We start from the raw sequence: 15199 nt of genomic DNA on the forward strand, positions 1-15199 counted from the left end.
TGCTCTAAGTCACTCAGCTAACGTGACAGGTTGCCATTAAGAGGTTCCAAATGTCTCTGTCTGTCCTGTTTCCCACTTTGGTGCCAGCCAGTCTGAGCAGCATTGATCAAAGCTCAAGTCAGGTTGCGGTCCTCTCCCTTTTCCATTTCATGATGAGAGGAAAGCTTTCCCTTTGTGTCTTACATTTCGTGCATATTTTGTGCCCTGAATAGACTGTAAGCACCTATGGGGCAATGGTAACTACTCAACCCATATTTGTTAAACACAGTGCTAGGGATATATGTATGTTTGAGGGCCTGACATCCTTGAATCTGTCTTCCTACTGGAAACATGCCCCTCCCCATCCCAGTAAGTCAGAGAAGCTGGGAAGCAGGTGGTGGGTCCTTCTTAGAGAAGGCACCTGGGGCTGGGGGGGGGGGGGGGGTTGGGGGGGGATTCTGAAGAGTGAAACCACTTCCTTTGTAGCTAGTTCCTGTGTTGACAGAACTGAAGGGGAGGAGGGGGGTGGAGGGAACACAGCTGGGGTTTAGGGGGCTACTGAGGCTCTGGAGATGAAAAAGCCAAAAATCCTTTCCCATTCTGAACCCCCACCACTACTGCAGCTGGAGGAGCTTTTCCCAGTCTCTCTGCTCCCCTGGGGCGAGAGAGGTCAAGCCAGCAGTTTGGGTGGGAAAAGAGAACTGGAGGAAGTTGACAGGGATGGGCGGGGCCCGTGGGGGGGCTGACCAGGAACCCAGCTTCCTGCTCAGTACCCAGGCATCCAGCCCCCGGCTCGCCCCCACCCCTTTCCGCCCCTACTCCCCTCAGGAACTCAGGGTTCCGGCCCTCCTCCCAAATCCCAGCTACCCCCTCCCCCATTGGTTTCTCCCCTCCAGGGTATGGAGGCTGAGAGACCCCAGGAAGAAGAGGATGGTGAGCAGGTGAGCTTGGCACTGGGTTGGGGAGGCTGACACTGGGGGAGAGAGAGAGAGGTGAGAGGACCTGGGGCAGAGACTGAGTAACGAACTCAGGGGACTTAGACGGGTTTGGGCACACTGAGGCAGGAACAGAGACACAGAGAGGAAATGGGCTGCTGGCCTAGCCCTCTGCCCACCCCACCCCCACTTGACTGGAACGGATGTCTCTCAGCATCAGGGCCCCCATCAGGATGAGCATGGCTGGCCCCCCGCGAGCTCCAGCACTCGACCTTGGAGGTCTGCCCCTCCGTCCCCTCCTCCTCCAGGGACTCGCCATACAGGTACCCCCAACCCCTCTCTGGGGAGCTCCCTGACCTGGTACCCACTTATTTCCTGATCCTATTACCAAGGCCCATTCCATTAGGGGCTTTCTCCCCACCTCCTCCAACTCCCCATGACACCCTGGTAGCCCTGACACCCCCAACACACACACACCCACCACTCCTTCTGCCAACCTTTCTGGGTCTGAGCCCTCGCTTCGTCTCCCCAGCCCTGGGGCCCCGCTCGGCCTCCCTGCTCTCCCTGCAGACCGAGCTCCTTCTGGACCTGGTGGCGGAGGCCCAGTCCCGCCGCCTAGAGGAGCAGAGAGCCACCTTCCATCCTCCCAAGAACCCCCCAAGCCTGGGTCGAACCCTGCCCCGGCCTCTTGAGGACAGAGAACAGCTCTACAGCACTATCCTCAGTCACCAGGTGAGACAACCCACCCCCCTCCCCCCAGAAGGAAAGACCCAGGCTTCTTGGTTCTGGCCCCTTTTCTCTCTTGGGTCCTACCCCTCCTTCTCCCCAGGCATCTGCCCCCTCACCAGGTCCTACTCACCCTATCCCCACATCACTGGTGTCCTCTATGCCCCTCACACCAGCCCTGGCTCCTTTCAAGGCCTGCTCCTCTTAAAACCTCACCATCAACTTCCTCTTACTCCACTCCTCCAGTGCCAGCGGATGGAAGCCCAGCGGTCAGAGCCTCCCCTACCCCCAGGGGGGCAGGAGCTCCTGGAGTTGCTGCTGAGAGTTCAGGGTGGGGGTCGAATGGAGGAGCAAAGGTCCCGGCCCCCCGCACACACCTGCTGAGACTTGAGCCCCCACCAGCCCCTCTGCATTCCTGGGGCTCAAAAGCTGGGCAGCCCCACTGCATGCCCTCACCCCTGCCAGGAAGGGGCACCAGAGACTGGAAGACCCAGCAGAAATCTCAATATTCATCACCCTCATCCACCTTTCCTGGGAAGTGGAGCGGGTGAAAGTCTGAAAGCCTGGGAATAGCCAAGGTAGGATGGATAATAACTCCCTCTATAACCAAGTGTGTTATGAGGCTATGAGAGGATCCCAGCCTCAGTGGGACACCTCACCCTCTCTTCTGATCTCAGGGAGTGCCTGAGAGTCTCCATCCTGAGCTGTGGGGACACCCCCAGTAGTCAAGCTACCAGGTGGGATCTCGGGGCTCTGTCCTCCATCTCCCCAGAGAACAGCAAATCTCCCAAGGTTTTGACCTGAGAATTCCACCCTCCTTCCCAATAAGGAGAAAGGAAGAGAGGGCACAGCAAAGACATAAAGACCATTCTCGCATCTCCATCACCGGCACCCCCTAGCCCCAGGACTGAGGGGCCTACAGGCTGTGAAAGGACATTTAGCCCTGCCCACCCTCCCTCCCCACTGCTGTTCTGAACTGTCTGATGTTTGGTTATATGAATAAATGTGATTCCCCTCTGGACTGAAGACTGGTGTCTGGGGTTGCCGGGTGGAGGGTAGGAAGGTGAGGCCTGAGGCTGCCCGCTCTCCCCAGTCTGGCCAGAGGCCAGCTCCCCTCCCTGGCTGGTTAATTACTGGCTCATTAAGCAGCGGCTGGAGACCTCCCTAATTATCCCCCCCAGCCCCCCTCTCCTGGTTTTAATTAAGTAGAACAGGGAGGGGAGTCATTAAGATAAGAAATATGAACTAAGCTGTCTGTGAACCCAGGCATTCCAGCGGCCAGGGTCCTCATCAGCTTGATCCCGGATTCGGAACCCGGGTGGAAGGACCCCCAGCCTCCAACACGCCCCCGCTTCAAGGCCACAGAAGTCCAGCCCCTGGGCCCTTCCCTCATTTTCCCCACGGGCTAGTCTCCTCCCTCGTCCCCTCCTCCACTCGGTCTCAGTTCCTCTGTTTCTGTGCGTCTCTCTCCGCCCCCAGCTCCTCCCTGTTTCTCCTCCCTTCTCCCCTCCTCTTCCTCCCCGGCTCCCCTCCCCCAGCCTCCCTCCCTCGCTCCCCCCTCCTCCCTCCTCCCTCCTCCCTCTCTCTCTCACACACACCCCCGCTTGGGCCTCCTCTCTCTCTCCGGCTCCATTTTCTCCGCCGCCGGGGGCCGGGGTCTCCTGTGGGGGGCCCAGACGGTACCCCAGGTCTCCCTTCAGGGCCGGGGTGAACCCCCGGGAGAGCCGGGAGCCGGGGAGACGGGCGGGGGTTGGGGCGGAGGGAGCAGCGGCCCCAGCGAGTTTGGGGGGGAAGTAACCAGGCGGGGGGAGGGGCGGAGCAGGGAGGGGGCCTCAGGGCCCCCCCCCAACTATGGACGAGCGGCTGCTGGGGCCGCCCCCTCCAGGCGGGGGCCGGGGGGGCCTTGGATTGGTGGGTGGGGAACCTGGGGGCCCTGGCGAACCTCCCGGTGGCGGAGACCCCGGTGGGGGTAGCGGGGGGGTCCCGGGAGGCCGAGGGAAGCAAGACATCGGGGACATTCTGCAGCAGATAATGACCATCACCGACCAGAGCCTGGACGAGGCCCAGGCCAAGTGAGTGCCCCCAACCCGGGACCCCACACAGACCCAGCAGAAGCCCCGTTCACAAGCTCTGAACCTTCTGGGAGCCCCCAACTCAGGACCCTCCCCAGGATACTACAGCTCTCTTCTCCTTACTCCTGGGAGCCCCAAGATAAGTGATCCCTCTCAAACCTCCCTTCACCCCCAGTCCCTGAAACCTCCGAAAAGGGGAACCCTAAGTGGTCTCACCCCCCCCACCTCTCCCTAACCACCCCACACTCCCCTGGAACATCCTTCCATCTCCAGAGACCCCTTCTGACTCCCAAACTAAAAACCTGCTGTGCTGTCTGCTCCCCTAACTCTCCAGCCCACCCTCTTCCTAGGGCTCTCCAGACCCCTCCCCAGGGCTCCGACCATTTCTCTCCACCCAGGGCCCAGCCTCCCAGGTCCTCAGGCACCCTTTGCCCCTGCTCAGTTGACACTATGAGCCCTGCTCAGTCCCAGGACCCTTCACACATCTCTATACTGAACTCCCCACTTCAGCTCAGCACCCCTCACCCCCTCGGGCACCTGAAGCTCTGATCTCCTCCTCCTTCTCCTCGGCCTCCGCCTGTCTTCCTCTGAAATCTACCTAGTCACTCTTATTTCTGCAGTCATTCCCATATCCTCTTTACCTTTCTAGACCGTCTCCCACAGTCCCCACCTGGCCATGGTGCCTTCCCAACTCGCAGCACCTTCCCTCCTTCCAGCCAAAGCCAGGTAGCTTCCCCTTATCTCCACATGGAAGCTGAACTCTTCCTAGGAACCCCCCAGACTTCATTCGGGCCCCAGCCTTGCTTTTTCTTGCCACAGATTTACCCACCACCTCCCTATTCCCACGCTCCCCTCTCTTACCCTCCTGGGTGTGTCGTCCTGTGGTTGTTTTTCCCCCTTGGCAATTCCATAGCCTCTCAACTTTTCTCTCCCGTTCCCCAAGGAAACACGCCCTAAACTGCCACCGCATGAAGCCTGCTCTCTTTAGCGTCCTGTGTGAAATCAAGGAGAAAACTGGTATGTGAGTTCCCTCCTCCAATTCCTCAACTCTGGGGACAGAACCCTGTTCCCTGGAGAGCTTAGGCTGAGTTTTGACAACTTGGGGCCCTGAGGAAAGTGTGGGTTAGGAAGATTGCTAAGGGGGGCTTGGGTGGGAACCCACGCGTGGAGACTTGGGTCTCCAGGTGGCCCCAGGAGGGCTGAGAGCTGGGGTGTGGGGTCCCTGGGTCCCTAAGTCCACTCGCCTGCATGCTAGGCCTCAGCATTCGAAGCTCCCAAGAGGAGGAGCCTGTGGATCCACAGCTGATGCGCTTGGACAACATGCTTCTGGCAGAGGGTGTGGCTGGGCCTGAGAAAGGGGGTGGCTCAGCGGCTGCAGCTGCCGCCGCTGCAGCCTCCGGGGGTGGAGTGTCCCCTGACAACTCCATCGAACACTCGGACTATCGCAGCAAACTTGCCCAGATCCGCCACATTTACCACTCGGAGCTGGAGAAATATGAGCAGGTGAGGAGAAGAAGCCGGAGTGGGTGGAGGGAGAGGCTCTTAAGGGGGATGCCCAGGGCCAAAGGGCTCCTGCTCACCAAGCCTCGGGCCCCTGCTGCAGGCGTGTAACGAGTTCACAACCCACGTCATGAACCTGCTGAGGGAGCAGAGCCGCACACGGCCCGTGGCACCCAAGGAGATGGAGCGCATGGTGAGCATCATCCACCGGAAGTTCAGCGCCATCCAGATGCAACTCAAGCAGAGCACCTGCGAGGCCGTCATGATCCTACGTTCCCGCTTCCTGGACGCCAGGTGGGGCCCAGGGCCCCCAACCGGCCCCCAGCACCCAGCTCCTTCCCATTCTTCTCCGAGCCTCGGGGCCCCCGTGTTGCATAGCACAACACTCTGCTCCGTGACACTGGTACCCTCTGAAGTGAATCAACAGGATGGACCGGCCAGGACACCAACACCCTCCTCACCATCCCCTCTCTCCTCTATAGACGGAAACGCCGTAACTTCAGCAAACAGGCCACAGAGGTTCTGAATGAGTATTTCTACTCCCACCTGAGTAACCCATACCCTAGTGAGGAGGCTAAGGAGGAGCTCGCCAAGAAGTGCGGAATCACTGTCTCTCAGGTACCGGGGAGGCTCGGGGAGGCGTTTGGGGGACACAAAGCTCTAACTAAGGTGTTCACAGAGGGACAGGTTTCCCACCTGACCCTGCTTTCTGCCCACCACCCCGCAGGTCTCCAACTGGTTTGGCAACAAGCGGATTCGCTATAAGAAAAACATTGGAAAGTTCCAAGAGGAGGCAAACATCTATGCCGTCAAGACCGCCGTGTCGGTCACCCAGGGAGGCCACAGCCGCACCAGCTCCCCGACACCCCCTTCCTCCGCAGGTGGATCCCGCTGCCACCCTGGCTGGCTCTTCTGCATGCTCCCTGCTTTTGTTCCCACTTCTTGTTTAGGCAGGATCAGAGCAGAAAGAGGGGGCCTTCTGGGGTGAGAGGGACCAAGCTGGTCAGATGGGTGGGGATGTCGGGGGGGGGGGGGGGGGCGGCAAGGCCACTCCAGTAAAGTTACTTCTGCCTTTCTTCCAGCAAATGGCCAGGGGAGGCTCAGAAACAGCCTGTTCCTTCTGAGTGTTTCCATATTGTTTTGTGGATAATTTGGGTATGGTGGCACACCTCCACCAAGCTAGTCCAGGGCACTCTTTGAAAACTGAGAGCTGCAGGGAGTCTCCCATCTGCCATCACAGGCTCTGTTACACTCTTCCCTACTTCCCCCTCTGCTCCCCCAAGGCTCTGGCGGCTCTTTCAATCTCTCAGGATCCGGTGACATGTTTCTGGGGATGCCCGGGCTCAACGGAGATTCCTACTCTGCCTCCCAGGTCAGGTGGTCCATTGCGCCTTGAGTAGGGCTTTTTCAAACTCAGTTTCCCTACTTTTGGATCTGAAAGTCTTTTCTTTCGAGGTTTCTCACTGTGTCTTCTCCTCCTCTGTTGCCTGCAGGTGGAATCACTCCGACACTCAATGGGGCCAGGGGGCTACGGGGATAACCTCGGGGGAGGCCAGATGTACAGCCCTCGGGAAATGAGGGTGAGTAAGCACCTGAAGCCCCTCTCCTCACCTCTCACTGGGATGGGGGTGAGGGGGGCGTTTTCCCTGGCAGCACTGGCCCCTGTGCTGGGTTTCTCAAAGCGCTACCCCAGCTGTCTGTCTCTTTTTTTCCCCAGGCAAATGGCGGCTGGCAGGAGGCTGTCACCCCGTCCTCAGTGACGTCCCCGACAGAGGGACCAGGGAGCGTTCATTCGGACACTTCCAACTGATCTTGCCCCTCAGGGCCAACAGGGGTGGGGGCTCACAAGGCAACTCTTGAAGAGGATACAGGCATCCGGAGGACGAAACCCAGACATGGGAGAAGCACAAGACAAGAGAAGGGCAGATGGGGCCGTCCCCTCCCCGGCCAGATTCTGTCAGTGCTGGGGGTGCCGACGACATGGCAGGGAAGATGGGGGTCCCCTCAGGGGAGAGTGGGGTCTGTCTACCCCTTTTTTCTTTCTTTTTTTTTTCTCCCCTTTTCTCTCTCACAGAAACACACACACCCTGTTTTTCAGATCTTTCCTCTCCTTTCTGTCTCATAAACACACCGACAACTATTCTGTTTCTCTCTCTCTGTCTCTCTGTGGGCTCCCCCACTCTCCCTCCCCCACCCCACTTATCTGCTCTGGGATCTGTGGAGACGCCAGCCCTACCCAACCAGAGATGCCAAAAATGGGGACATGACTTCTGGACAGAGGACATGGGCCACGCCCCCTGTGCCCCCCCACCTCCTGCCCCTCCAGACGGCTTTTATTACCTCATACGCAGCTCATCTTAAACCAATAGAATTGCTCGGTGGACGAGAGTGTCTGACTCAGATATCTACCTCGGAGGGAGTTTCTGCTACTTTAGGGAATTGTTGACTGGGCTTTGGGGTTGATTTTTTTTTTTTTTTTTTAAGGAAAGAAAAAATTAACCCTGGGTTCCATCTGTAGATTTTTTAATTCTTATTTTGGGGGGTTTTGTTGGTGGTGGTGGTGGTGGTGGTTCTTAATTTTTAATTTAGTTTGGGGAAGTAGATGTTTTTATAAATAATGTTGATTTTTTTTTTTTTTTAAGTTTCTTCCTTTCCCATATTAGGGGTAATAGCCAAAGGGGTCATGATAAGAGAAAGGGGAACAAATAGGCCTGCCTGGCTCCAGTCCTGTCCATCAGGAAGTAACATTTAGCAGAACATCAAGCCTACTCCCCCCACATACACACACACAATCACTTAGGTGTTCTCCTTTGCTTATAAAGTCACTTAGGTGTCCTTTGCTCATGTGGGCAGCTTTCTGCTGCATTTAGCGTGGAGGTAGTCGGGCTTGCTCTGTCGGCCTATCCCCCCTCTTCCTACATCCCTTGGGCAGGGCTGGACTTAGTAATTTTGAGCAAACGACACATCTAAAATCCTTTTTTTATTAAACTACTATTTACAGATTGGAGGAGGAAGAATGGGGAGGGGTTTATTGCCAAATATGTTAAATATGGGTTGGGGTGTTTGTGTGTGTATTGCCCTCAGTTTCCCCAGATATGAGGTATCTTTTTTTCTCAGTCCAAAATAAAGAGGGTGGGGAGAGAGAGGAAGGAGGCTGCAAACAGCCAGGTATGAGGGAAGGTAAAATCACCATCCCCAACCCTCGGCCCTGAACCCTACCATCTGAACCCCTCAAACATCCTCAGGCGTTTATAAGACTGTCACAGTGGGGAACCCCTCCCCTCAAAAGATCCAGGCAGGATTCCGGGGGGTAGGTTGGGAGTGTGATGGGTGGGGGCGGGAGGCATGGGCTGGGGGCAGTTCTCTCCTCACTTGTAAACTTGTAGTATCACAGAAAAAAAAAAACAACCACAGTTTTAAATAAAGAAATTTCTTTTTTTCCTGGGTTTAGTTGAGAATTCTTTTCAAAAACATGAGAAACCCCAGAAAAAAATTTTTTTTCTTTCTCAGAAAACCCTAAATAGGTGCTCCCTGCTCCCCACCCCACCCAGGTCTTCCAGTTTTTCCCTCACCACCCAGGCCCCAGGTTTCACCCCTGCCTCCTGGGAAACAGCCAGGCCTGAACCCTGTTGCCTTGCAACCTTGCTTAGTCATCCAATAGCCTTCAGTGGACTGGTGGAATAGGTTTGGGGTCCTGAGGGGTGAGAGACCCTAGGAGATGCACTCCCCACCCCCATGGATGTGGTTGTGCCCAGAGGCTGGCAGTGCCTTGGGGTGGGGTGACAATTGTTTCTCCTAGTACCTGAAGGACTCTTGAATTTGAATTCCTAGCATTCCCTGTGACGGGACAGGACGGGGGAGATGGGGGCAGGGGAGAGGGTACAAGCCCCACCTAGGGTGGTGTCCCCAGCAGCAAGGGGCAGACAGAGCCAGGAGCCTGGGAAGGAAGCAGGATGGCAGCAGGGGCAGCGGTCAGAGCCTGGATGCTAGTCCTCAGCCTGTGGGGTGAGCCACTCCCCCACCACCAACCCTCCCCGCAGAAGGCACCCCGCCCCGTCCCCAAATCTCACCCCCAGCTTTCCAGGAACCTGGTTACCGCTTTCCAGTCTCCCTCATCCGCCCTGTTCTAGTCTTACTAGCTCCCATCTCCCTGCCCTCCATCGTGGTGCTGTCTCCCAGGGGCAGTCACAGGGGACCAAAACATCACAGCCCGGATCGGGAAGCCACTGGTGCTGAACTGCAAGGGAGCCCCCAAGAAACCACCCCAGCAGCTGGAATGGAAACTGGTAAGTGGGGCTCCTGTGTCTCCACTTCTGGGTACACCAGTGAGATTCGCGTCCCCTCCCGCCCACCTCCCTTCTTCATCAGTCCTTTCCCAAAGGGCCTGCACTGTTGAGGCCCCTCTCCTCTGCCCCCAGAACACAGGCCGGACAGAAGCTTGGAAGGTCCTGTCTCCCCAGGGAGACCCCTGGGACAGCGTGGCTCGGGTCCTCCCCAACGGCTCCCTCCTCCTGCCGGCTGTTGGGATCCAGGATGAGGGGACTTTCCGGTGCCGGGCAACGAGCCGGAGCGGAAAGGAGACCAAGTCTAACTACCGAGTCCGAGTCTATCGTAAGGGTTCCCAGGACCTCTTCACCACCCACCTCTCATCTAAGGAAAAGCCTTCGACCCCAGCCCTTGACTCCTTGGCCCTGGCCTGGGAGAACTTGACTTCAGCTGCCCCCATTCCCACACCCAGGGTGTGAGAATCTTCAAAGCTGTGGCCTCTGATAGGACTTTTCCCTCCTTCAGAGATTCCTGGGAAGCCAGAAATTGTTGATCCTGCCTCTGAACTCATGGCTGGTGTCCCCAATAAGGTAGAGGATGATAAGGGGAGATGTGGAAAGGGGTCCTGAGGATGGGAGGGGAGTGTAGCTCTGTGTGTGTGTGTGTGTGTGTGTGACTCAGTTGTGTCTGACTCTTTGCAACCTCATGGACTGTAGCCCACCAGGCTCCTCTATCCATGGGGTAGCTCCATAGTGTATCCATAGTGTAGCTCTGTGTGTGTGTGTGTGTGTGTGTGTGTGTGTGTGTGTGTGTGTGTGTGACTCAGTTGTGTCTGACTCTTTGCAACCTCATGGACTGTAGCCCATATACATGGGGTAGCTCCATAGTGTATCCATAGTGTAGCTCTGTGTGTGTGTGTGTGTGTGTGTGTGTGTGTGTGTGTGTGTGTGACTCAGTTGTGTCTGACTCTTTGCAACCTCATGGACTGTAGCCCACCAGGCTCCTCTATCCATGGGATACTCTGGGCAAAAATACTGGAGTGGCTTGCCAGTTCCTTTTCCAGGGGATCTTCCTGATCTAGGAATCGAACCCAGCGGATTCTTTGCACATTGCAGGCAGATTCTTTACCCTCTGAGCCACTGGATTCTTATTTCCAGAGATGATGAAGTTGATTTTTCCCCAGGTGGGGACATGTGTGTCCGAGGGGGGCTATCCTGCAGGGACTCTTAGCTGGCACTTGGATGGGAAAACTCTGATTCCTGATGGCAAAGGTGAGTCCCAGAGTCTCCCCTCCCAGCTGCCTTCTTTCTGAGTCCTCTCCCATACCCACCCTGGAATGTCTCAATTTGTCTTCCCCCAACCACAGGAGTATCCGTGAAGGAAGAGACCAAGAGACACCCAGAGACAGGGCTTTTCACACTCCATTCGGAGCTGATGGTGACCCCAACTCGGGGAGGAGCTCTCCACCCCACCTTCTCCTGTAGCTTCACCCCTGGCCTTCCCCGGCGCCGAGCCCTGCACACGGCCCCCATCCAGCTCAGGGTCTGGAGTGAGCGCCAAGGTGGGGAGGGCCCCAGCGTGGGTGAGCACATGTCGGAATGTATGACCCTCAGGAAGGGGAGGGTTCAGCTCGTGGCCACTGGGACCACACACAGGTAGGACTCTCAACCCCATCACCTTCCCACCCCCAGACACTGTGCCACTGGAGGAAGTCCAGTTGGTGGTAGAGCCAGAAGGGGGAGCAGTAGCTCTTGGTGGGACCGTGACCTTGACCTGTGAAGCCCCTGCCCAGCCCCCACCTCAAATCCACTGGATCAAGGATGTGAGTGACCCGAGAGGGGGCTGGCAGGTAGCAAGATACATAATTGGCAATTCGGAAGGCAGGGGGTGGGAGCCTGGAGCTCTTTCTCTTCCACAATCATGGAGAGAGAGGCAGGCCAGGAGGTACAAGGGTATCTGAGGCTGTGGAGGCGAGGACAGAAGTATGGGATGTGTGGACAGGGGGTTTAATAGTCTCCTGTCCCTCCTTCCCCCACCAGGGCAGGCCCCTGCCCCTTCCCCCTGGCCCCATGCTGCTCCTCCCAGAGGTAGGGCCGGAGGACCAGGGAACCTACAGTTGTGTGGCCACCCATCCCAGCCATGGGCCCCAGGAGAGCGGTGCAGTCAGCATCAGCATTATCGGTGAGACCTCCCTCTGAGTCCCAGGCCAACCCTGAGGCTGGCTGAGGGACAGTGCAGGCCCCATTTCCCCACTCTACACTAGCACTGCCCCAAGAGCCACCCCACTCCGCCCTCAATGCAGCCACACCCAGGCCTCCTCTGCCCGACACAACCCAAGAGAACAGCCTGGCCCTTTAAGGGACACACTGGGGTTCCCACTAAATAACTGTTTTCCAAACTGAAGCCTTCCCTTTTGACCTTGTTTTCCAGAAACAGGCGAGGAGGGGACGACTGCAGGTGAGGGGGTTGGATAAAGGCAAAGAGAAGCAGATGGGCCTCACAGGACTGAGGGGCTGGTCCGCCAGAAAGGAACTGTGAGTGGTGGGGCCGTGCCCTCAGTTGTCCCCATCTCCACACAGGCTCTGTGGAAGGGCCGGGGCTGGAAACCCTAGCCCTGACCCTGGGGATCCTGGGAGGCCTGGGGACAGTTGCCCTGCTCATCGGGGTCATCATGTGGCATCGAAGGCGGCAACGCAGAGGACAGGAGAGGTGAGTGGAGGAGCCAGACACCTCAGACTGAGAACTGCCAGGCAGGAAGCAGGCAGGTGTGGGGGTAAGAAATGATGGCATGCTGGAAACCGCGTGCAGATTCTCCCCAATCCTCCTCCCCAGGAAGGTCCCGGAGAACCAGGAGGAGGAAGAGGAGGAGCGAGCGGAACTGAACCAGCCAGAGGAGCCCGAGGCAGCAGAGAGCAGCACAGGAGGGCCTTGAGGAGCCCACGACCACACCCCATCCATCAGCCCCCTTTTCTTTTCCCACACTCTGTTCTGGCCCCAGACCAGTTCTCCCCTGTATAATCTTTAGCCCACCTCCCCCAAACTTTCTTCCACAACCAGAGCCTCCCACAAAAAGTGATGAGTAAACATCTGCCACATTTGCTGTTGTGTGTTGTGTGATGCCCTCTCCCCCATGCTTCCCCGCACCACACCAGCATCTGCTCAAGTTGGGGAGAAGATGCTCCTGTCTTGAAGGAGGGACAGATACAGGTAGGCAGAGCAAATACATTTCACCATGTTTATTGAATTTATCATAAAGGAGGTAGTGAGGGGAGGGAAGCACTTGAAAGTCAGGACCCACATTAGACACTGGGGAGAGAAAAATTAAATTAAATCAAGGGGAACATGGGGGAAGAGTCAGAGGGAGCCTTGCCCACCTTTCAACATCAAATCAAGAAATATGGGGGAAAGCAAAGGATTGGGAGAGAGGAGAGACAGACACTGTCTTTAGTCCATCCTCCTCTCCCAGAGCCGGGAGTTAGGATGCTACTGAGGGAGCAGTTCAGAGCACAGGTTCTCCCATCCTATGCAAAGATGTTACTCCTCCACACATCCTCGTGGAAAGAGGCCAGGGTTGGCCTTAGCCAACAGAAATGAAGGGCTTGGGGGGGGGGGGGGGGTGGGTGTCCAGGAGTAAGGAAGGGTCAGCAGGGACCCCCAATACTGATTCTCCTCTGGCTGGTGGTAGGCAGGAAGGAGACACGGCTCAAATACTGAGCAGCCAGAAAAAGAAGAAGATGGCGAGAAATAGGAAGAGGGAGTCCTGCCAGCTGGAGGCCGGGTGACCCTGTCCCAGATCCACACCTGTGGGACAGAAGAGAGCTGTGAAAGAAGCATCCATTCATAGGCCAGGGGATTCAGAGGACTTGCTGGTAGCAGTTAAGGGCAGACTCTTACCTGTACCCCGACGGAACGGTTCATGGGTATTGAAGACGGTGGTGAAAAAGCCAAAGGGAAAAGCACCGACACCAAATGAGAAGTGAAAGCCCCCAGTATCGCCAAATGGCTGGAATCCCTAGGGAGGCGGAGAAGGTCAGTGGGGAACTAGGCAAGTCTTTGGCAAGGAAGGAACACAAATCAGACAAGACTCACCCCTCTGCTCTCCGGAGCAGGTCGCTGGCCCTGGGGGCGGGGTGGGGTTTTCAATCTGAGGAAGAGGAGAGGGACTATCAATATTCCCTCCTCTTCTACATCCCACTCCCCGGAATGAAGTTTCCACTTTCCTTCAGTACCACCTCCCTTCTGTTACCTGGGATCCTGGGGCTTCTGGCTCCCTCGCCCATAGAGGGGGACAACATTTTCTCTGCTGATCCCAGCTTTGCACACTGGGCACTCTTGCCTCTCTGGCCGTGTCTCCAGCCACTGGGGGGAAAAAATGTGGTTTCCAGTACACAGAAGGGTTCTTCCAGCTCCTCAGACCTCCCCATCTCCCTCTTCATCTCCTCTGAGTACGCACCTGATGAAGACAGGGCCAACTGCAAGGGGGAAAAGAAAGGTCAAACCAGTTGAAACCAAACACAAAAGCGATACCTACCCAACCTCAAGAGTCCCACCTTGCTGTTACCAGGTATTACCTGCTGTTTCTTTTCATATTTTCCACAACTCCTACCATGCCAGACAATCTGGCCATCCTGCTTCTCTAACCTTCCAAAGCTACATCCATTCTCATCAGGCTCAACCCTCACCTCTCTCCTCTCCCCCCACCGCCGCCCCCCACACCCCATACATATACAAATTCTCACCCCTTCCTTCTCTGCTTTTCAATTTAATTTCCAGTTTTCTTCAACCACCCCTTTCCAGGCTCCTTTCAGCCCCTGTCTCATCCTTGCCCCCATCACTCCCCAACCAAACCCCCTTTACCAGCACCTTCTCCCACTACTCCTTTTCCTATCTCCTATGCTCAATAAAGACCTTACTTCCACAATTCCTTAATCTTTGGAGGCTACTCCTCCACAGTGCTCTTGTCCCCAGGTTTCTCATACCACCCCTTGATACAGCTCATCTGAATGTGATCCCACGTTCTCTAGATCTCCCCTAAACTTGCAGTCTAATCAGTTCCCAACTGTACAGCTAAGACCCCTCAATTTCCAGAGGTAAGGTGGCTCGGGTCTCACCCGCACACATGTGCGGTGCCCACCTCCTGCGCCCCATTTCTTCTTAACACACTAGTTGGCGCCTAGTTCCTATGACTTTCCACGGGTCTCCTCTATACAGACGTGACCCTCTAACCCACACATACCCAAAAAGACGCAAGAAGCCCCCTCAGGCCTCACCTACGAAAATGTGCCCTCTGATTACCCGTATGACTGTGGCACCCCCACCCCAACCTCCCCAGTATAGATGTGAGCCCCACTTCTTTCTGCCCCTCTCAGATTCTCACCAGTACAGGTGGCCACACACACTGACCACAGCTTCCCGAGCAGTCTCCAAACATATATTACATTCGAAGGTCGCGCCCGCCCCGCCCCGCTCGCGGTTTGGCCCTTCGGGGCCCCCGTCCTCCTCCTCCGCTGCTGCCATGGCCGGTACTCTTTCGCCCCCCGCGTACCCCTTAGTCCCCCGAAACACACATACAAACGCCCTGCGAAAAGAGAAACCTCCTCCAGCCCACGGTCTTTGGGCAGGCTTCAAGGTTTTCTAATCACTATTGGCCTGAATGCCTGCCAATCATACAGAATCGGAAGGAATGATTGGTACAAAAGGCGGGGGCGGAAAGAGGATTAC

General features: G+C 56.6%; 4 protein-coding genes and 1 long non-coding RNA gene across 5 annotated transcripts in view; 3 read left to right on the forward strand and 2 right to left on the reverse strand.

The window, feature by feature from the left end:
- Window positions 1-4706, reverse strand: part of LOC136151744 (uncharacterized) — a 35309-nt gene extending 30603 nt beyond the window's left edge. Inside the window, exon 1 of the long non-coding RNA XR_010660082.1 lies at window positions 4574-4706. This is a non-coding gene — a long non-coding RNA (uncharacterized lncRNA). The remainder of the gene's footprint in view (window positions 1-4573) is intronic.
- On the forward strand, window positions 544-2661 carry GPSM3 (G protein signaling modulator 3). Its single transcript, XM_065912658.1, has 4 exons — window positions 544-920; window positions 1129-1237; window positions 1447-1646; window positions 1887-2661. Exons 1-4 carry the CDS (start codon window positions 879-881, stop codon window positions 2022-2024), a joined length of 489 nt encoding a protein of 162 aa, XP_065768730.1. The 5' UTR covers window positions 544-878; the 3' UTR covers window positions 2025-2661.
- On the forward strand, window positions 3477-7600 carry PBX2 (PBX homeobox 2). Its single transcript, XM_065913114.1, has 9 exons — window positions 3477-3712; window positions 4656-4729; window positions 4968-5215; window positions 5316-5506; window positions 5695-5830; window positions 5940-6093; window positions 6496-6584; window positions 6706-6792; window positions 6930-7600. The coding sequence occupies exons 1-9, from the start codon at window positions 3492-3494 to the stop codon at window positions 7020-7022; spliced, it is 1293 nt and encodes a 430-aa protein (XP_065769186.1). The 5' UTR covers window positions 3477-3491; the 3' UTR covers window positions 7023-7600.
- A 398-nt stretch (window positions 7601-7998) lies between these two features.
- On the forward strand, window positions 7999-12524 carry AGER (advanced glycosylation end-product specific receptor). The gene is made up of 11 exons (XM_065913115.1): window positions 7999-9217; window positions 9392-9498; window positions 9631-9823; window positions 10004-10068; window positions 10662-10749; window positions 10845-11060; window positions 11170-11300; window positions 11518-11659; window positions 11909-11935; window positions 12058-12187; window positions 12311-12524. Exons 1-11 carry the CDS (start codon window positions 9166-9168, stop codon window positions 12408-12410), a joined length of 1251 nt encoding a protein of 416 aa, XP_065769187.1. The 5' UTR covers window positions 7999-9165; the 3' UTR covers window positions 12411-12524.
- Window positions 12525-12699: 175 nt separating this feature from the next.
- On the reverse strand, window positions 12700-15107 carry RNF5 (ring finger protein 5). Its single transcript, XM_065912501.1, has 6 exons — window positions 14856-15107; window positions 13932-13950; window positions 13725-13837; window positions 13568-13622; window positions 13373-13490; window positions 12700-13279 (listed from the first exon to the last, which is right to left on the reverse strand). The coding sequence occupies exons 1-6, from the start codon at window positions 14993-14995 to the stop codon at window positions 13182-13184; spliced, it is 543 nt and encodes a 180-aa protein (XP_065768573.1). The 5' UTR covers window positions 14996-15107; the 3' UTR covers window positions 12700-13181.
- Window positions 15108-15199: the final 92 nt, after the last annotated feature.

Source organism: Muntiacus reevesi, chromosome 20 (assembly GCF_963930625.1).
Source record: "Muntiacus reevesi chromosome 20, mMunRee1.1, whole genome shotgun sequence".
Lineage (NCBI taxonomy): Eukaryota > Metazoa > Chordata > Mammalia > Artiodactyla > Cervidae > Muntiacus > Muntiacus reevesi.